Source organism: Zalophus californianus, chromosome 6 (genome assembly GCF_009762305.2).
Source record: "Zalophus californianus isolate mZalCal1 chromosome 6, mZalCal1.pri.v2, whole genome shotgun sequence".
Lineage (NCBI taxonomy): Eukaryota > Metazoa > Chordata > Mammalia > Carnivora > Otariidae > Zalophus > Zalophus californianus.
Genome location: NC_045600.1, coordinates 96,996,054 through 97,018,521, shown reverse-complemented (window position 1 = coordinate 97,018,521; position 22,468 = coordinate 96,996,054). Strand labels below are relative to the sequence as shown.

The 22,468-nt window shown below is 35.7% G+C and overlaps 1 protein-coding gene across 4 annotated transcripts in view; it reads left to right on the top strand.

Moving 5' to 3' along the window:
- Positions 1-22,468, top strand: part of RFX7 (regulatory factor X7) — a 136,277-nt gene that overhangs the window by 54,722 nt on the left and 59,087 nt on the right. For all 4 annotated transcript variants that reach the window (XM_027571081.2, XM_027571082.2, XM_027571080.2 and 1 more), the window contains one exon: positions 1,673-1,706. In XM_027571081.2, coding sequence (XP_027426882.1) covers positions 1,673-1,706 — 34 coding nt within the window. The remainder of the gene's footprint in view (positions 1-1,672; positions 1,707-22,468) is intronic.

The window sequence follows — 22,468 nt, the reverse complement described above, 5'->3', positions numbered from 1 at the left end:
TACAAAGGCCTTGCTCCTGCCTTGAGAGCTAGCACCGAGGCTAGTGTGGCAGGAGCTGAATGAATGGGGAACAGAGAAATAATAAGAGATGAGATTGGAAAGATAGACAGCAGAAGGCTGGGTTATGCAGGGCTTTGTTGGCCATGGTCAAGACTGGAGCAAAGGACTAATGTGGTTTGGACGAAGAATCACTCTGGCCACTTTGTTGAGAATAGCCCACAGAGTTGGTTGGGGAGGAGGGGGTTCTTAAGGATAGAAATAGGGAGACCAGTTAGGTTACTGTGTAACACTTTAGACAGGAAATGGTGGGGGTTTAGAAGAAGGTGGTGAATAGTGGTTGGATTCTTGATGCATTACTTTTTAGGAGCAATTCTTTTTTTTTTTTTTTTTAATTTTATTATGGTATGTTAGTCACCATACAATACATCATTTAGGAGCAATTCTTAATACAAAACTCTCTTATCTCAGGGAAACTGTGGGAGTTATTAAGAAGAGAAAACAATAGCACACTTTAGCTGCTAATGAGTTATAAGCTATACAAACGATCCCAAAAGATTTAAAAACCTCTAAAAAGTCTTCTGTGGGATTGTGGGAAGGGGATTTCATTTCCTCTTAAGTGGAGGTATCATTTACTTTTCTTACTCTTTTTAGTCATTCTGATCTTTACAGTTGAACTTAATTCAGTTATACCTTTGTTCTTTAAAAAGTGAAATTTGAAATCTAATTACAAATGAAAAGTTTTGAGGTTATTGATTATATTAATAGTCAATACAAATGAGTTTTAAATCTTGATTTTTACTTTATAGATTAACTGTATAGGTATATACAGAGGCAAATAATCAATTTTTTTAATTTATTTGTCTCTAGAACATTTTATGAAAGATAATTGGGTTTGTAGCATCTTTTAAGATATAAACTATTTGTGAACTTACACATGATTTCGTTGCATTTATACTTTAATGTGTTATAACAAAATCCAGATGATGGTTAAATTATTTTATACTGACTTCATTTGTATTATATATCAATAGTTCACTTATTCAGTAATTCACTTATTTAGTAAATTGATATATAGTGGCTTTTTGGGGTTATTTCTAAATGTATTCTCCCCTTCCAGTATATTACCATATCAGTTAATCTTTATTATTCCTTTTATGTCTAGGGATTCCTTTCCCTAGCCTGTGTGGGTGTGTATGCACACATATACGTATGTGAGAGAGAGGGAGGGAGAAGAGAAGAGAATCTACTTTATAGCAAGTCTTTAGAACCACAGATAATATTATACCAGTATGGCTTTTAAATGCTAAACAAATCATTTTCCAGAGTGGCAGGCATACAGTAAAAATTGTAATTCATTATAAACTCTGTGTCCTATTTCTTTGTATAGTAATACATATCTGCATTTTTATGTATCTTTAAAAACTTCATTGTTTATTCAAAACATCTGTTAAAATGATACAGTGTAGCAATAGGTTGACTGTAGCAGTGAACTCAGATATTCTGATCATGCTTTAGGACTAAATTTAGTACAGTGAATGGGAAATAGATGTTTGTTTTGCTTTGTGAAAAATGCAGTTTTAGGGTATGATCCTAATCTTAAAAAGGGATTTTACTATTTCAAATATTTAATAAATTTATCATATTTATTAACCTAACTTTCTTTTTCTTTTAGCAAAACTGTACAATCTAAAGTGGACTGCATTTTGGTAAGTAAAATAACTAATCTTAAAGTTCTTTTGTATAATAAGGCTTTTACCACTATATAAAATATATTATTCTTGAGTAAATATTTATTTTAAATATCTCAATTTTAGAGAATAAAATTTGATATTTGAATTACAACCCTAGGGGTGAACTAGCTATAAGCTATCTAGATACTTTCCTATATCTCATCAATAATGAAATCACAGTCTGAGGTTATTGCATGTTTTTGAAACTTACTGGCATTTTCTAAAGATCACTTACGCATTTAATAAAGTTGTTTATTTTTCTCTTCTAATAACTCTGTAAGAATTTGTTTAAAGGAAAGATTTAAGATGTTTGATGGGTTAGTTTTGTCGATAGCATATTTTTCATATTTAGGTTGCTAGAATTTAGGAATTAAAGCCACAAAAATAGTCTAATTTATGTTGTACTTAATAGAACTCTTAAAAATGTATTTAAATGAGCTTTTTAAAATGCTTCATGGATTAGTTTTTGTTGATATATTTTTCATGTTTGGTTTGCGGGCCTTCAAGAGTTAAAACCACAATAATATTTTAAATTTAGATTTTATTTGTAGTTCCTTAGCTCTTCTCTTGAACATGTGGGGGTAGAAGCATGAGGCTACTGGGGCTACTGGAATAGTAGTGACTTCTTTCATGAGATCTCTACTAATGGAATATTCCCTAGGCTCTAGAACATTTAGTGACTGCACTGTTAGATTCCCCAAAGTGTTCTTAGAGTTAGTCCTCTCTCTAGTAGTTTGTGACATCAGAACTTTCTTATTATTCAGGTTTGGGTCTTCCTTATAGGTTAACTTTTTTGTGGGGGAGGGAAGATCTTTAGTGTCTGGTGCTGAAATAGTATGTAATATGTTATTAGCTTATGAAATTATTGCTATGTTATGATATTATTAGCTTCTAGGTATGTGAATAATTAAGAGTAGTTTATAGGAGAAGTGTTAATTGATCAGTTGTCCTGTGCTTTTCTAACCTAATAGTTCAGAATAAGGATCTTGTGGGGATGTTTTTACCTTTTTCTTTCACTTACCCTTCCTTCTTCTTCTTCTTTTTTTTTTTTTTTTTTATTGGTCTCACAGTCTTGTTACCTTCCTTTTACAAAGAAACATGCTGTTTCATTTACTTCAGAAAAATAATTACTGAACACCTTCTGTCTGCCAATGCTAGGTATAGGGATACAGAATAAAAAGGACATACTCTCTTGCCTTCAAGAAATTCAGTGTGTTGTTAAAATATATTCAAGAGTGCTGTTAAGACCTAGGAAGGTAGTAATTGGGGATGAAGGGGTGATTTTGACCCCAATCCCCAGATGATTTCCTAGATGTCCCAATTCTCAAGAGTCTCATTGTTTATCACTCAATAGTTACTGCATATTGCTTTCTATTCAATACCTGACATAGTGTTGGAGGATTATTCATCTTTTGAGGCAGAAGACTAGTATAATTTTTTTAAGATAGGATATTTATTAAATATTAAATAAGAAAAAGGCTTTTAAATCTTTCAAGTTCAGAATTGCTTATATTTTAGCATAAGGTCTAAAGTTATGTATATTTGATGAATAAGATAGTAAGATTTCTATCCTTGTGAACTTTACAATTTATTAAGTAAGGTACATATACATGAATAGTCAAATAAATGAGCATTATAACATTAGGTAGTGATAAATGCTATTATAAAATTTTTGAAAGGTAAAGCAGACAAGTGATGGTGGGTAGGGTAGGGCAGGCAAGTGATGCTGGTGGGTAGGTTGGGTGATTAGCAAAATCCCCTTTGAGAAAGTGGCATTCGAAGGGAGACTTGAATAATAAGAACCCAGCCTTGTGTGATGATTTGCTTGTGACATGTATTGGGCAGAGGGAAGAGTAAGTACAAAGATTCAGAAACAGGAATGAGTTGGGGATATTTATAGAATACAAAGAATGCAGTGTCCTGGAACTTACAGAAGAAGGAGAGAATGATATGAGAAAAGTTCAGGTAGGGAGAAATTTTTGTAAGGTTTATTTAGCCATGGCAAATAGTATGGATTTCCTTCTAAGCGTATGGAGAGCCAATTAAAAGGTTTTAAGAATAGTGTGATCCAGTTGTTTTTAAACATCCTGGTTGTTGTTGGGAAATGGGCTGGTCTCGGGGGGTGAGTGTAAGCAGGAAAACCATTTAGGGTATGCAGAAGTCCAAATGAAAATTCAAGGCTCTTGCTTACATGATGGCAGTGGAAGATGGAAAAAAGTAGATGGATTCAAGGCTTATTTTGGATATAAAGCGAATAAGCCCTGCTTGCTGATGCATTGAATATGCAGGGAGAAACAAAAAGGAATCAAAGATAATTCCTTTTTGGTCTAAAAGATTTCCTTTAGTATGTATTTCTTATGAAACAGGTTTGCTTGTAATGAATTCTCTTGGTCTTTATCTGTGAATGTTTTTATTTGCCTTCAGTTTTGAAGGGTAGTTTTGCTGGAAATAGAACTTTTGATCAAGAGATTTTTTTCTTTCATCTCTGAGTATGTTATTCTGCTGCCCTTAGCCTTCACTGTTTCTGATTTGTCACGTTTTCATGTGTATGATGAGTTGTTTTCCTCTAGTTGATATCAAGATTTGTTGAAATTCATTCACTTGCTTGTTTGCTCACCCACTTACTCTTGCTTTCCACACTTTGACTCTTACATGTGTCGGTACGGATCACTTTGTGTTTATCCTACTTGGGATTTGCTGAGCTCTCGTGTGTAGATGATTCTGATTGGGGAAGTTGTTAGCCATTATTTCTTCAAATATTTTTCTATCCCTTGGATTCCCCTCTCCTTCCAAAGCTTCCATTACATATATGTTGAAAAAGTGATTGTTGCCCCTCCAGTCTCTGAAGCTTTGTTTGTTTTTTCTCTGATCATCTTTCCCTGTGTTCTAGTTTCTTGGTCTTTATTACGATTCTCTATATTTGATTCATTGTCATCGTGTTTTCCCATGTATGTGAACACAGCAGCCTCACCCTGGCAGTACCACTGTCCACACCAGGTGGATAGGTCATAGGAGAGCCCCCAGCAAGACTGACACGGACTTTCAACAGTTAATACCTAAAGTTCAGTTTTTAATGACCAAACATTTCTTAACATGCCATTTGCCATTAGTTTCCAAAGCCCTAAAATAGTTCTTTTTGGCCATTTTATACCATTATATAGTTATTTCAATGGGAGGATTTGCTGACCTATTCATTTCAACTTTTCTGGATACCTCAACCTTCTCAAAAAGATTTTATCATATGTTTTCTTGTAAGAATTTTATGATTTTAGCTTTTTCTATTAGGTCTGTTAGCCATTTTGATTTAAATTTGTGTTTTGTCTGAGGTGAACTGCAGTGTTTCTCTTTTACCATTTGATTGGATAATCCAATTGTCCTCACCCTTTACTGAAAAGCCTACCCTTTCCCAATCGTAATGTGTGTGTCTTTTCCTGTACACTTTTTTCCCATCAATTGCTGTATCTCTCCTATGACATCACACACTGTCTTGTTTATGGTAGCTTTGTAGAAAGTCTTGATACCAGGTCATATAGTGGTTCAAATTAATTTTAGCATTTCCATACAGATTTTAGAATAAATCTGTCAATTTCTATAAAAAAAAACACAAGTCTACTGGGATTTTTTTATTGGGATTACAGTGATTTATAGATCAATTTGGGGTTGGTTGACATCTTAATGACAGATCTTTTAATCCATGAGCATGGTATATCTCCATATGAGTTGGGTCTTTCATAATTTTTCTCAACAGTGTTTTGTAGTTTTCCATGTATAGGTTTTATATATATATATATTTTGCTTAAATTAGTCCTAAATATTTTAACACTTTGGCTGCTATCATGAATGGCATTTTAAAATATTTGTTATACAATGTTTTATTGCTAATACTTGTATTGACCTTGCAGTCTGTAAACATTAAATTTACATATTATATCTAGAAGCTTGTATGTAGAGTCCTTTGGATTTTCTACTTGATACTGAATCAAAGTGTTCATAATAAAGGAAAGTTTGATTCCATTTCATTTCAAACGTCTGTTTATTTATTTTACTCACCTTATTGCACTGCTAGGACCTCCAGGACAATGTTGAATAGAAATGGTGGGAGTGGATTCCCTTTCCTTGTTCCCAATCTTAGAGAAAAACCATTCATTCATTCACTTTATAATGTGATGTTAACATGACCTTTTTCATGGATGCTCTTTTCAAACTGAGAATGTTCCCTTCTGTTCCTATTTTCCTAAGAGGTTTTTGTTAAATACATGTATTTTATCAAATGATTTTTCTGCACTCATCAAAATAGTCACATGATACTTCTTTATTCTATTAACATGATGAATTACACTGATTTTCCCAAGTGAAAACAATCCTTGCATTTCTGTGATAAATTCTACATGATGCTTTATACTCTATGTGTTGCATGATACTTTTATATATTGCTACATTGGATTTGCTATTTGTTAAAGACTATTGTCTGTTAATTAGGGCTTTCGATGTGCCTTTTTTCTTGTAAAACCTTTTTCTGTTTTTTGGTATCTGGGTAATGTTGATTTTATATAATGAGTTTGGAAATGCTTTTCTCTTTTTTCTGAAGGAATTTATTTAAAATTAATATTATTTCTTTAAGTGTTTCATAGATTTTACAAGTAAAACTGGGAAAGGTTTTAGTTACAAACTTAGTTTCTTTCATTATTACAGGGCTATTCTGTTTCTTCTTGATACAGTTTTAGTATTTTAGTCTTTGAAGGAATTTGTTCATTTTCTACTATATTACTGAATATAGTAGGGTTGGTGTACATTGCTCCCTTATTCTCCTTTATGGTCTCTAGAATCTGTAGCAGTTATCTCTGATTCTTGATAAGGGCCCTTTGTATCTTCTTTTTACTTGATCAGTTTAGCTAGAGGTTTAGTCATTTTTTATCTTTTCATATGAATTGAGTTTTGGCTTCATTGATATTTCTCTCTTGTTTATCAGTTTTCCATTTTGTTTCTCTTCTAGTTAGTATTATTTCTTTCTCTCTGCTTACCTTGGTTTTAATTTATTCTTATTTTTTTAGCTCCTTAATATGGAAACTTAAACTTTTTTTTTCTTTCCTATGTAAACATTTTTAATGCTATAAATTGTCCTCTACACACTGGTTTAGCTGCATTCCATAAATTTTTATGTAGTGTTTTCACTATCATTCAATTAATTTTTTTTCTATTTTCCATTCTGATTTATTCTTGTACCCATGGAACACTTAGATATATCTTGATCAATTTCCAAGTAGTTGAGTATTTATCAAAACTTGTTTATTGTGGGGGCGCCTGGTGGCTCAGTTGGTTAAGCATCTGCGTTCGGCTCAGGTCATGATCTCAGGGGATTGAGCCCCACATCAGCCTCCCTGCTCAGCGGGGAATCTGCTTCTGTCTCTCCCACTTCCCTAATACATTCCTTTTTTTTTTTCCTTCCTTTGACTTCTTGTAAGATTATTTATTAGTGGTTTTCAGCAGTGCTGTTAAAATAGGCTTAGTGTGATTTTCTTTGTTTCTGTCCTGCTTGTGGTTCATTGAGCTCCTCAAACCTGTGAGTTTATATTTTTCACCAATTTTCAAAAAAAATTCCTAGCCATTTAAATATTCTTCTTCATTGACATCCTGCGGCTCAAAGTAGGTCACTGAGGTTATGCTTAGTTATTTTTTTCTCTTTTTACCTCATTTTGGGTAGGTTATGCTTCTTTATTATCACATTTCCTAATATTTTCCATTGATTGTATCTAATCTGCTGTAAATCCCATTGAGTGAATTATCTGTTTTAGAGCCTGAATTTTTCAGGTCTAGAAATTCCACTTGGGTGTTTTGTTTTGTTTTGTTGTCCATTTCTCTGATTAAATCCTTGGGCGTATTTATAATACTTGTTTTAAAGTCTTTGTTTGCTAATTATATTATCTCTAGGTTTGTTCTGTTTACTGATTTTTTTCATTGTTGCAATTATGGGTCATGTTTTTCTGCTTCTTTGCATATCTAGTTATTTTTAATTTAGTATTTACTTATTCATTTCTTTGTTTATAGTGTCTGGATTTTGTTCTCTTCCTTTAAAGTGTATTACAACTTTTTTTGGCCAGCAGCTAAATTACTTATAAGGTAGTTTGATCCTTTGTTGTGTTTAAGCTTTGCTGGGACAAGTCTAGAATGTCATTTACTTTAGAATTTAGCTTTTATACTAAAATATGACTTCTCTAATGTCTATACTGCATTCCTTGGGTATTCACTGAGATCGCTCAATTTTGTCTGATTAGAATTTGAACATGTCACAGCCAGGTATAGTTCCTTGGTAGTTCTTTGCCCAGCCTCATGGAGTTTTTCTGTACTTATACAGTTTAATATTCAGCAGTAGATTCCAAGTCTACATAATGATTTGTGTAGATTTTAAAGATATTTCATGTCTTCCTTTTGGTACTTTGCCTTTTCAAACACTGGTCTCTGTGGGGGGCGTCTGTTCCCTTGCCTGTACTAGCTTTTAATGGCTGTATCTTCAAAGCCAGCAATGGCTGCTCAAGTCTGTCTTCCACTGTGTTACTCTGACACATCTCTTTTTTTGTATTCAAAGCTCCCTCAGCCTGCCTCTTATCTGGACACTTGTGATTACATTGGGCCTACTGGATAATCCAGGATAATCTCTCCATCTCAAGGACCTTAATCACATCTGCAAAGTCCCTTTTGCCATGGAAGGTAGCATATTTACAGGTTCCAGGGATTAGAGGGTTAGGACTTGAACATCTTGGAGGACGATTATTCTTTCTACCATACTGTCTTAGAGGGTAGGGTGTACTCACTCATCCATCTTAAAAACCTGGTAGTCATTCTTGACTTCATTCTTTTCCTCAGCTACCTCATATCTAGTCAGTCACCAAGTCCTATCAATTTTGCCCTTTAATTGCTTCATTTTTGTCCATCCCTACTGCTACTGCATTAATTCAGATCACCATACTTGTTGGAAATACTACAGCTATTCCTTCGCTTCTAGACCCTCCACTTTCATTCCATTCTCCATAGCACCATTATATAATCAGCTTCATAAAGGAGCTCCTGGGTGGCTCAGATGGTTAAGTGTCTGCCTTCAGCTCAGGTCATGATTTCTGGGTCATGGGATTGAGCCCTGCGTTGGGCTCCCTGCTCAGCCGGGAGTCTGCTTCTCCCTCTCCCTCTGCCTCTCCCCACTTCTTGTGCATACTCTTGCTCTCACTCTTTCTCTCTCTTAAAAGAATAAATAAAATCTTTTTTTTTTTAAAAATCAGCTTTAATAAAATGTGCATCTGTTTATTTTACACCCTTGCTTAAAACCTCTCACTGGCTCCCCATTATTCTATCTTATGGTATGGGAGACCTTTCATACTCAGGCCTTACTCTTGTTTAATCTTATGATTCTTCATTCCACCCACAGGCTATCATTAAGCTGTAGTGAATAGTTCTGAAATAAGAGAAGAGAATATATTCTCTCTAGCGCTGTCCATTAAAACATGGCTAGTCGAACACTTAAAATGTGGCTAATGTGACTGAGGAACTGGACCTTTATTCTATTTTAATTAGTTTCAAGTTAAATAGCCACATGTGGCCAGTGGCAACCAGTTTGCACAGTGCAGGTCTGGAGCAGTGGTTCTCAACCAGAGGCATTTCTGCCCCCTATGGGATATTTGACAATATCTGGAGACATTTTTGATTTTCACACACAGGGTGTGTGATCAGCATCAAGTAGGTAGAAGACAAGGCTGTTTAAACATACTACAAAATACAGGGCATTACCTAATAACAGTCTTACTATCCCAAAATTGTCAGTAGTGTTGAAGTTGAGAAACACTGGTCTAGCTAGATGATCTCCTCTTTTTTTGTTTTTTCTTTTTCTTCCTATTGGCTATACCTACTTATATTTTAAGATTCATCTTAGATATCACCCCCTCTGGAACGGCGTCTTTGATTTCTCAGGTCTGAGTTTGATACATCTTCTGTCCCATATTAACCTGTGCTTAATTACCTTTCTTGGTATTATGTAGTCACATCTATGATCATTATAATAAGCATTTTTTATTTGTTCTTAGTCTCTTCAGTATAAGAACCTATTCATTGGAATATGATTCAAAGGTACATGAGGTTGATCAGTATATATATATTTGTTAAGTGTGTGACTATGAACTAATCAATTATTAAACATTGAGATTTAAAATATAAAGAAGTGTTGCCACCTTCCATTTAGGCCTTTTAGAGACCTTATACTTGCTTAATAATTTGAATTTATTTTTTGGAATTACTTCACAATCTGGCAGTAAGAACAGAAACTTGTTTCATTCCTTGAGAGGAAAAGAACATTTCTTTCTTTTTTTTAAACTTTTTATTTAAATTCAGTTTAGTGAACATATACTGTATTATTAGTTTCAGGGGTAGAATTTAGTTGATTCATCAGTTACATACAACACCCAGCGCTCATTACCTCAAGTGCCCTCCTTAATGCCCATCACCCAGTTACCCCATTCCCCCCACCTACCTCCCCTCCAGCAAACCCTCAGTCTGTTTCCTTTTTATTTATTTATTTATTTATTTATTTTTATTATGTTCAGTTAGCCACTGTATAGTACATCATTAGTTTTTAATATAGTGTTGAGCTTTTTTTTTTTTTTTCTGGCATCCTCCCCTTTTCCCTTGTTCTACTCTGCTTACGTATCCTTCTTCTTTCCATCCTCTCCTGTTACGAGATAACCAGCCTGAACCACCACCACTCTAATGCACAGAGTACAGATGGGGAACTGAAAACCTTACTGCATAGGTGTGGGAAGGTTTTAAGCAAGTAAAGTGGAACCAAGAGGCCAGAAACTAAGGAAACTGATTAGCAGTATAGCAGAATGGCTCAGAGCTGAGGCTATAGAATGAAATAGACCTGAGTTTGAATCCTTGCCCCAGCCAGTATTATCATTACTGTTTGATTTTGGACATTATTTACCTAATTCGCTTCTCTAAAGAAAGACATAATAATAGTACCTAACCCACTGAGTTGTTGTGAATATTAAGTGAGATAATTAATGTAAATACAGTGCCTGGCACATAGGAAGCACACATGGCAGCTTTAGTTGAATATGTGTAAATTGATAACGTAGTTGTAATTGACTCAAATCACCATAAATTTGTTTCTGGAAGTCTAAATATTAGTCAAAGACACATTTTATGTTCATCATCACAGAACATACCATTTAAGAATGAATGCTCCCCATATGGGACCACTGAGAGGAGAGTATTGAATCCCTGAAATACAGTGAATGGAGGATGGAAAAGGTTGGGAATCTCGGCTAAAACCATCCGAGAAGCCAGAAGGTGCATATTGTAGAACAGATGCCGATATCGATACTTCATACTCCCTCCTCCCCAGGGCCTTTGTAGATGCTGTTTCCTCCACCAGCTGTGCCTTTCTCAAAATTTTTACTTGGATCACTCCTATTCTTTCTTTTGGACTCAGCTCAGAAACTTTTCAGAAAGTTTTGTTTATCTAGAGCAGTGCATTCAGATAACAGATAACAGAAGATAACAGAAAACCGAACTATGGGTGTCTTACAGAAATAAGAGTTTGTGTTAGGTGTTCTAGAGTGGTGCAGTAACTCAACAATGCCACTGGAGTCCTGGGCTCTTTCTGTTTTGCCGTTATTGACGTTTGTCCGCTCACGTCATTGATGGCTACTGCACTTACGTGCTTTTGTCCAAATGGTGAGGCAGGAAGAAGGGAGGAAGAGCAAAAGGGCTTTCTTCTGGAGAAGCTCTGTCTTTATTTTAGGATACTTGCTTCCATTCTGAAAACCCACTTCAGGACCTTCAGTCTCCAGAGTGATGTCACTTGGGACTCCGAGCTGTAAGGGAAACTAGAACATGGAGGGGCTTTTTGTTTCGTATCCTCTATACCAGAGAAAGACAAAGAAGAATGTACACGCATACATAGATACAAGTTCAACCAATCTGCCTTACCTTCTCAGTTAAGGGCCCCTGCTTTCATGCACCCTGTAAAATGCTCTGTGTTCCTATTAAAGCTCTTACCACATAGTATGCTAATCACCAGATTAATTTGTTTTCTTCTCCAAAAACAAGCTTTTGGAAGTAAAGACTGTTTTGTGGTCTCTATATCCTCAGTGTGTAGCATGGTGTCTAGTATGTGGAATATACTCAGTAAACACTTGCTGAATGACTCACAAACAGTAATTATAAAAAAGAATGTATAATATGTATATAATATCCCCACACAGAGCGTTTCTTTGTATTTGTTGTTGTTGTTCTTAGTATTGAGTATTTATTACCATATGCCAGACAAGTGCTTTACATGTTTTATCGTTCAGCCTTCTTAATTTGCCTATGAGATTAATCTGTTTTCATCTTCATTTTCCAGAAAAAGAAACAGGCTCAGACAAGTTAAGTAATTTACCCAAGGTCATAAAATTTGATAATTGGTAGAATTAGGCTTTTAATCTAGGTAGTCTGACTCCGGAGCCCAGGCATTTAAACACTGTGGTACACTATATCATTTTTTAAAGTATATGAAATATGAGTTTATATGTGAATTTTTTGAAATTCTGTTTCTTATTATAATCAAGAAAATGTTTCTGAAAATGATTTTCCAACTTTAAAATAAATCTGAAATGAAGAAATTAAAAGCTGACTTCATTATCTTACTGAATTTTAGTAGTCAATAATTCTAAATGCAATTTATTTTTTGCATGCAGTTTGTTTGAATGCCCTTTAAAGAACTCAAAACATGCTCACTAAAACAAAATAGCTAAAATGATTCTAATTATTTAAATCAATTACAATTGTGAAAACCGTGCCGCTATGAAATATAGAAGTGAAAAATATAAAATTGTATCTGTGCTATTTTTAAAGCCCAGCATTTTGCCTGTTTATCAGGAAAGACAAATGAAAATATTTATAGTGGTATAATTGTGAATAAAGCTTTTTGTTAATATTTTAATGCTTTTGCAGTGAAAATAGTTGATTTTTACTTTAATAATAAAATATCTTAAACTAAAATTTTCATTAGTTATAACACTTTAGATCTACAATGTCATTATACATTTGTAAAGCTGATCCAATTATATTTTTTATAACCAATTTTACAGTTGAGGCAAAATCTAACCTTGATATACCCAATACCAGAGGATTAGCTAGACCCCAGCAGAATTCGAAAGCTACTCAGTCCATATTGCTTAGTCGCCTTAAGTTAAATGGGACTACCTGACAGCTGTAGGAAATCCTAAAATGTTAGAGAAATAACCATGAGCGTTTGGTGTAGAAAAGGCCTGCTTTGGTTATCGGCTCAGGTCGTGATCTCAGGGTCCTGAGATCTACCCACATTGGACTTCATGCTCAGTGGGAGGTCTGCTTCAGGATTCTCTCTCCCCCTCTGCCCCACCTCCCCACCCCCTGCTTGCCCTTGACCTTGTAGATCAGAGGAACTACTCTAGAGACCCACAGGCTAGATCTGTTCCACAGAGGTGTTTTGTTTGGCCCACACTGACATTTTTAAAATTTCAGATTGGTTGCCATATTTTAAAATTGGGAGAGTTCACAGAAAAAATTGTGTGTTTGGTTTCTCTTCAAAACTCAGGACCCTAAGTCCTTACTTCCACATGACAACTTCCACAGTTGGCTGGGCCTACGTAGCCCCTATCCCTTTCAAACATGACGTATGCTCTTCAATCTTCTCAAGCCCCACCAGGCTTTTAGCTCCTCAACATAGATGTTTCTTCCCTGTAGTTTACTTTAATCATTTGCATTACCTGCCTGGCATTTGGGTTTGTGACCTTTGTGTTAGATTCTTTTGGGGCAAGGTTCTTCTGAGAGTCATTCTTTACAGGGTTGAGGGAACCATAATAGTATATATGAGGACAGATAATGAGAAGACAGCCTCTCTTTACTGTCAGGTTTTGCCCTGGCTGGCCATTACAACAACTAGTCAATAGAAAAGCAAAAGTAGGGTAGAACAAAGAATTATGATAGCTCTTTTGAGAGTCTTTCCCATTGTCTGGTCATCATGTGAAACATCTTATTTCCCAGTGAAACCTTCCCTGACCACTCTCGTTTAAATTGTATCCCCTCCCTGGTGCCTGGGTGGCTCAGTCAGTTAAGCGACTGCCTTCGGCTCAGGTCATGATCCTGGAGTCCCGGGATCGAGTCCCGCGTCGGGCTCCCCGCTCAGTGGGGAGTCTGCTTCTCCCTCTGACCCTCTTCCCTCTCATGCTCTCTGTCTCTCATTCTCTCTCTCTCAAATAAATAAATAAAATCTTTAAAAAAATAAATAAATAAATAAATTGTATCCCCTCCCAACACTTTTTCTTCATAGCATTTATCATAACCATATAACGTATGTTTTACTTTCAAATTTTGTTGATTGTCTCTCTCCTAGTATTAAAATTTAAGGTCATGCCTAAAGCATGGTAGACAGTGCTGGATGAAAGAATGAATGTTCTCATTTAATTTTTAAACTTTTCAAGTCTGTCCCATGGTTAATGTCTTAGGTTAGAAGCCAGTTATTTCAGTGTGCCTACAGATGCAGTGATTGGACAGGAACTAAAGGATCCGTGAAATGTTAAGAGTATGGTGTGTCTGCTTCCTGAGAACCAGACTAAATGAAGTTAGAGTGGGACGTTCTAAGATAGATGATATACTCCCAGACATAATTTTGAGTAACTCACTCAAGGAATAATTTTTAAAGAAGAGGCACTTGTCCTCTCCTGCCCTCCAGAGATATATAGTATAATATGTCATTGAGGGGGCATGTATGAAATGTATACAATTGGGAGACTTCCTCCTCTCCCTCTTTTACGGGAGAAAGCATGCTTTCTCACCTCAGATCCTTGCTGTAATGAATACTAAATGATGACCAAGGTCAATTTACTAATCCAGTCTTCATTAAAACTAAAAGTTTTGTTTGCAGTATCTAATTAAAATACATTGTAGCTTGAAAGGAGCTCATTGTTAGAATAGAAGATAGGGTTTATCTTGTGATGTGGCCCTAGGGTTACTGTTAGTAAGCAAAGACCTATTTCAAAATCTGATTTTTTCCTTTGGTCAGTTGGTGAAGAAGTGGGTAACTTTCAAAAGAAAGAGCATTTTTGTGTAGAATTTACTACAGCAGGGAGGAAGACTTGACAAAAGGGCCAGATTTAAATAGCTGGTTCTGTTTTTTCAGTATCATAAAGAAAAATCTATGGGGCCAGGCCATTTAGAGGATATTGAACCTTTTATTCTTTTTTTTTTTTTTTGCATTAATCTTGAGTTATTTCATACTCTCTTTGTATGGGAGGACAGTACAGTCATAATGTTTTGTTTTGTTGTTTTGTTTTTTTCCCTCCTGTTAGGGATTCAAGTGGACTAAATTGCCAGTAAGGCGCAAATTATGAGTTCTAGTAACTCTTCTCTTTTATAATTATCAAGAATGCCCTAACCATTGTCAGCTAGCTTTCAAATTCATTTTATTTTCAAAAAGAAAAATAGGAAGGAGTAATGGCAATCTCTTACTACTACCTGAAAGAAGCTCAATATTCATTAATATCTTGGTATTCATAAGAATGGCATAATACACAAAAGTGTGGTCTGGTAGAAAACAAATGAATTCTTACAGTATTATGGTTTTTCTGTCTTTTTATTTTAAGTCATGGGCAAAAGGAGAGGTTACTAGGAATGGAGAAAGCAACTATAGAACTGAAGGTTCCTCTCTCTGGCCTACACCTCTACTGAGGCTGTAGCTTTGTAATCTTGAAGAATCAATTAGAAATCCATTTTTCGGGGGAATGTAATAATAGCGTCTCTCTCAGAGACCATCCTTTCTTCCTGTGCTGAAAAAAGTAAAAACACAGTGACTAGAAAGACCTAAACCTTCTCCTTGTTAGTGCTCCCACCCCATCCCCAACTACTAGTAGAATCCTAGAGTCTTTTTGTAAGGGATACAGAAATGTGGATAATAACCTTTGCCTCACCTAAGTGATCCAAAGAAGTATTACATGATCATCTAATGGTGGTCACTCTTTATAGAATTTAACTATGGGTAGTGGTGTTCTCCCTAGAGATGGCTTCCTGAATTCTGTTTCTTCCTTTTTTTTTTTTTAAGATTTTTTTTATTTATTCATTTGTCAGAGACAGAAAGAGAGAGAGCACAAGCAGAGGGAGAAGCAGGCTCCCCGCTGAGCAAGGAGCCTGATGTGGGACCTGATCCCAGGACCCCGGGATCATGACCTGAGCCGAAGGCAGACACTTAACCGACTTAGCCACCCAGGTGTCCCCTGAATTCTGTTTCAAAGTGATTCACATCTATCACCTTATGTACCCTCTGCCTATTTGAACCTTTGTACCTGCTATGTGAATATTTTAACAATATACCCTTGTCTCAGCACTTTGTTTGGTCTTTAGTCTTCTGGGCACTTATGTAGGCATTATACTTGATACCATGTTATTCATTATTTCAGTTTCAGAGATGCGGCTTCCTTCTTTATTATTAAGTCTTTAAAAAAAAAACAGTATATTTTAAAGCATGTTCTTTAAAATGACCACTGTTAGATACAATTAGATGTTTAGATGTCCATGGCAATCTCTTTAGCTTTCTTCTTTCATAACTTAATCTAGTTCTAATTTTATGTGCAGAACTTTCCTAATATATTACACACACTCTACTGAGAAATACCTTACTTACCTACCTTAGAGTGTGATTTTTCCAGTGCTTACACTGCAGCCCTTCAAGGCTTCTTGATGTCAGAGGTTCTCTAGGCTTGATTGTAGTTGAGGCAAGCTGAAAGGGGTTTTGGTTTGTTACTTTGTTTTCAGATGGTCATGGATTCTTTAGATCACCCAGCAGAATTAGAAGGAAGTAAGTTTGGGTTTCACTGAAGTTTGCTTGTCAGCCTTGGTTTACTTTTTTTAAAGCTGTCCCTTAGTAATTGATGTCTTTCAAATGGACTCAGATCACATTCGTAATCCAGAGCAGAATATTTTTATTTATTTATTTATTTATTTATTTATTTATTTATTTATTTATTTATGTTAGTCACCATACAGAACATCATTAGTTTTTGATGACTCATTTTTTTGCGTATAACACCCAGTGCTCCATGCAATATGTGCCCTCTTTATTTTTATTTATTTATTTATTCATTTATTTATTTATTTGTTTTTTAAGATTTTATTTATTTGACTTTGACAGAGAAAGACACAGCAAGAGAGGGAACATAAGCAGGGGGAGTGGGGGAGGGAGAAGCAGCCTCCTGGCTGAGCAGGGAGCCTGATGCGGGGCTCGATCCCAGGACCCTGGGATCATGACCTGAGCTGAAAGCAGATGCTTAACGACTGAGCGACCCAGGCACCCCCAATATGTGCCCTCTTTGAAACCCATCACTGGGCTAACCCATTCCCCACCCCCTCCCCTCTAAAACCCTCAGTTTGTTTCCTGGAGTCCATAGTCTCTCATGGTTCATCTCTCCCTCCGATTTCCTCCCCCTTCATTGTTCCCTTCCTTCTCCTAATGTCCTCCATGCTCTTCCTTATTTTCCACAAGTAAGTGAAACCGTATGATAATTGACTTTCTCTGCTTGACTTATTTCACTTAGCATAATCTCCTCCAGTTCTGTCCATGTTTATGCGAAGTTGGGTATTCATCCTTTCTGATGGCTGAGTAACATTCCATTGTATATATGGACCACATCTTCTTTATCCATTTGTCTGTTGAAGGGGGCATCTCGGCTCTTTCCACAGTTAGGCTACTGTGGACATTGCTCAGAGCAGAATATTTTAAACAGAATTAAACCATTTTCATTTTATATCTAATTCAGTAGGTTTACAAATAGAGTAAATTCTCACAATAACACAAATACAATAAAAATTACTCTCCCCATTTGATTTATATTTTCTAGAGAATGGAAAAACAACTTCCTCTTAACATTGTTTATAGCAGGTGGCTCAAAAGAAAATCACACCCCACCCCCACGCCCACCATAGTTCTATCATAGCAAGTTAGGCAAGTGAAAATTAAGAATTCTAAGCAACAAGCATTGAAAACTAGAGTCCTCATACCTTGACCTTTTTCTCTATCTTCCTTATTCAATCCTGTGGGAGGACAGCTTTCACAACTGCTGGGGCCTGAGAGAATATAATATCAGGTATGTTGATTGTTTCCATAAATTAAAAAAAGGCTATAGAATAAGGTTCTACTTTCCCCCTTTTAGTCCTTCTGTCAATGATGCTGGTGAAAAAAGAGGCCTTTTAGTACTGTGCTCCTGAATCAGTGTCACCTGAGGAGAAAAAAATTAGATTTTTTTTATGTTTTGTTTTTTGCTTTGTTTCTGTAGTTTATAAAATCAAACGCAAATTCCAGCACGACTGTCTTCTCAGTGTATGTATTTTCCCTCTATACATGGTTAACGGAAGAAACAGTCAAACTGGAGAATGTAGGTTTCTAGATTTTAAGCTGACTGTTCTGCATACAAATTTAAGTTAAAACTTTTTATAAAAGACCCTTTTCTGATACCCCTTTGAAAAGTAAAGTTTGAAGAACTAATGATGGATGTGATAGCCTGGTTGGTCATCTTCCACCAGAACTCAGTCATTGTCAACCTAGCTAGTTCTTTGAAGGGTATTTATACATCTCAATAGAAGAGTTTCTGCTTTTTCTGGAGATAAAAATAATGATCCTCAGATGTCAATTCACCATCATGGATTTGCATGAAAGCTTCACAGTTGAGCCTTCAATTTGTTATGGTCTTAGTAAACATCAGCCCTTTCCCAGTTTTGTGACCTTATTTAAAAACAAAACAAACAAACAAAAAATAAAAACCTCAGTAACACCTGAGAGGGAAGTCTCATAAGAGGAAACACATCACTATAGCGAAACTGATTTCAAACAGGAGAAATTCCTTTCTATTGACATTTGAGAAATTATAGCATAAACCCGATTCAAGATGGTCCCTAAAAATAGGAGCGGATCTCTCCATTCAGGCTATCTTATAACTATATTCCATGGCAGTAAATACTGGGAATATATTTCCTTATCATCTGCTTGGAGGGCTTCAAGTCCTGGTAATCAGACATTTGAAATTCTCCCTGATCCTCAGCAATCCATCCATTTATATTGATAGTTCAGAGGCAGAAATGCTAAAAATAAAGTCAGGTTTTTTTTGTTTTTTAAAGATTTTATTTATTTGACAGAGAGAGACACAGCAAGAGAGGGAACACAAGCAGGGGGAGTGGGAGAGGGAGAAGCAGACTCCCCACTGAGCAGGGAGCCCAATGTGGGGCTGGATCCCAGGATCCCGGAATCATGACCTGAGCCAAAGGCAGACGCTTAACGACTGAGCCACCCAGGCACCCCGAAACTCAGTTTTTGAAATATAGAATATTGTTTCACGTATTTTTTATGATAGAAGACAGGTGGAAAGTTACATATTTCATTCCAAATCCAACTTAGGAAAGCTTTTGTTTCTGACCTATTCTGCTTAAATTGATTTCTTTCTCTAATAGCACAGTTGTTGTCAGAAGTAATTTCTAACTTCTGTTTCATCTTGATGGCTTAGGAGGAAATAGTATCCACCTTTTTCTGTATTCACCCTGTGGAAAGTCACTGTTGGTGGGAAACTGCTTCAATAACTTAGGGGCAAGTGTGATGCTCACACATGAAACCTAGGAGCCTTGTTCTTATGGTATACCTCCCAAGTTAGTGGAGGTCACAAGGCTAAAATATTTCCTACAAGACATCTTGCTTTTTCAAATAAAAGATTATGTACTTGTTGATAGAATCTGAACCATAAACTCTTCTACAAAAATCTTTTAAGCAATTACATTTCAGAATAATATTTATATAATAATAATATCTATCATAGATATATTTTATAAATTGCTTTTAATCCTCACAAAAATTTTATGAGCATTTTATCACTCTTTTACAGATTACTCAGCTTGAACAGCTTGCTAATATCACAAAGCTAATGAGTGCAAATCTGGAATTTGGCTCTAAGCCTTCTAATTCTATATTCTACATGTCACTACTACTATATCTTACTGCTTTAGATAGATTAGATTTGAAGGGTCAGTCTATCAAGCACAAGTAACAGCTGTTTCATTCATTTTTAATATATAATATAGGTCATATATTCATACTAGTTATCAACAGGTATTTGCCTGTTAAACTCAGATTTATAAAAGTTCTATCAAAGCTGCTTTATTACTATGTTAATCAATTATTGGGTAATATTTTTATATGAAGAATCTCTGACACAAGTTCAAGAAGGATCAGTGAATTATACGTTTTGTTATATATTACTCTCGAGGATGAATTGTTGATTTTTTTTCTAAATTAAATTATAACTTAGAGAAAGGTGTTTTTAAATACTAAAAGTAAAAATGGCATTCTTTTTAACCTGTAAGTAAACAAGAATCCCATAATAGATGTGGAATGAAAAATTAGAAGGGAACTGGTGAATTACTCAATATATTGGACAATTAGCTAACCTTGTGGGAAAATTTTAATCAGAGCCCTGCTTTATAGAAAAATTAATTCCAGGGGAATTAAACACCTAAATATGAAAAACAAAACTTTAAAAAGAAAACAGGGGGTACCTTTATGACACATTGGGATAGGGAAGGATTTCAACACAAGACACAGAAAACGCAGATTAAAAATGAAAAGGTTGATATATTTGACTTCCTGGAAGTTAAAAACATCTCTGCATCAAAGACTCCAAAAACAAAATGAAAAGATGAGCTACAACTAGGAGAATGTAATAGCAGCATGTATAGCCAATAGAGAATTAGTATATAGACTACATGATAAATACCCTCATTTTTAAATGTGTGGTTTCTTGAACAGTGTGGTTCTTTAGTTGAGATTCTCTGACTAGCAGTATCAGCATCGGTGGGAACGAACGTATTAGAAATCAGGATTCCCTGGCCCCCACTCAAGACCGTACTGATTCAGAAACTCTGGAGGTTGGGTTTTGCAGTCTTTAACAGACTCTCCAGGTGATTCTGATGCATGCTAAAATTTGATAGCCATTGTATTAGAGTAAACTCAAATGATAAATATTCAATCTTATCTTCAACCAGAAAACGTAAGACTGTGAAATATTTTTTCATACCCATAAGAGTAGCTAACATTGGGCGCCTGGGTGGCTCAGTTGGTTAAGCGACTGCCTTCGGCTCAGGTCATGATCCTGGAGTCCCGGGATCCAGTCCCCGCATCGGTCTCCCTGCTTGGCAGGGAGTCTGCTTCTCCCTCTGACCCGCTTCCCTCTCGTGCTCTCTATCTCTCATTCTCTCTCTCTCAAATAAATAAATAAAATCTTTAAAAAAACAAAAAAGAGTAGCTAACGTTTAAGTTTTAACGAGGATGTAGAAAAATTGTAGCTTTGCTGTTGGAAATACAAATTAGCATAACTGTGGTTTCAGGGAGTAATTTGGAAATACCCAGTAGAGTTGAAGATGTGCATCCTTGATGACCAAGTATTTCTACTTTTAAGTATTTACCGTAAAAAAAACTCTTGCACAGAGATACAGCAGTCAAAAATAAAGGATTTTTGTTGTAGCACTATTTGAAATAATGAAACTTTATGATAAACTGTCTATCAGTAAGGAATGAATAAGCTGGTTTTAATCCATGCAGCTATTGTACAGTCTGTTTAAAGTCAGCGAATTTGCAAATACGGCTAAAAGTTAGCATCTTTTAAAAATGAATAGTGGTGCATGTGTACCTACTTCCTGTACTTTGTTTGAAATGCTTCATAATTTTAAATTTAAAAAATTAAATGGGATATTAAAAGGATCCCCACCTGGCTCTGTCTTATCTTTCAGGATTCTGTTTCAAAAGATTGAGTTTGGGGCACCTGGGTGACTCAGTGGTTGAGTGGCTGGCTCTTGATTTCAGCTCAGGTCATGATCTCAGGGTCCTGGGATCAAGCCCCACATTGGACTGCATGTGCTCAGTGGGGAGTTTGCTTGAGGAGTCTCACTCTCCCTCCCTCTCCTCTTCCCCCCACTCCTGCTTGCACGCACACTCTCTCTCTCTCAAATAAGTAACTAAATCTTAAAAAAATAAAATGGTGATTGAATTTGGGCAAACTAGAATCTTCAGTCTAGTTGAGGGGGGAAGGTATAACTAGACACTGAAAATCATTTTTTGAACACTAAATGCAAAAAACCCTCCAGGAAATGCAAGTTAATTGAGTATAAATTCTTGAGTAATTGCCGTGGCCCAAAGTAGAGGGACATATAGGCATATTATAGTATCATGTGTCCAAAATTATATTAGAGTTGAATTAGAGTAGGCTTTGGGGGGGTTTTATTATTTGTTTTTCATTTTGTTTTGTTTTGCTTTTTAGCAGGGGGAGTGCAGAGGGAGAGAGAAAATCTTAAGCTGACTCCATGCCCAGTGCAGAGCCCTACACAGGGCTTGATCTCACAACTCTGAGATCATGACATGAGCTGTGAAATCAAGAGTAGGATACTTATCCAACTAAGCCATCCAGGTGCCCGAAGTAGGGTTTTTTTGGTTTGTTTCGTTTGTTTCTAGAAGTAAAAGTTAAGTGGAAGAGAATATGAAGGCTGTATATTCTAACCTTTTTTTTTTTTTAGCTCATATTCCATTTTGATAAATAATACTCGTGGTTAATTTAATTTGAAATTTCACAGTAAGTTAAATACTATTCTAAAAATGATTGAATAAAAGATTTTGTGATTGCAGAGAGGAATCCTTTTCCCCTCCT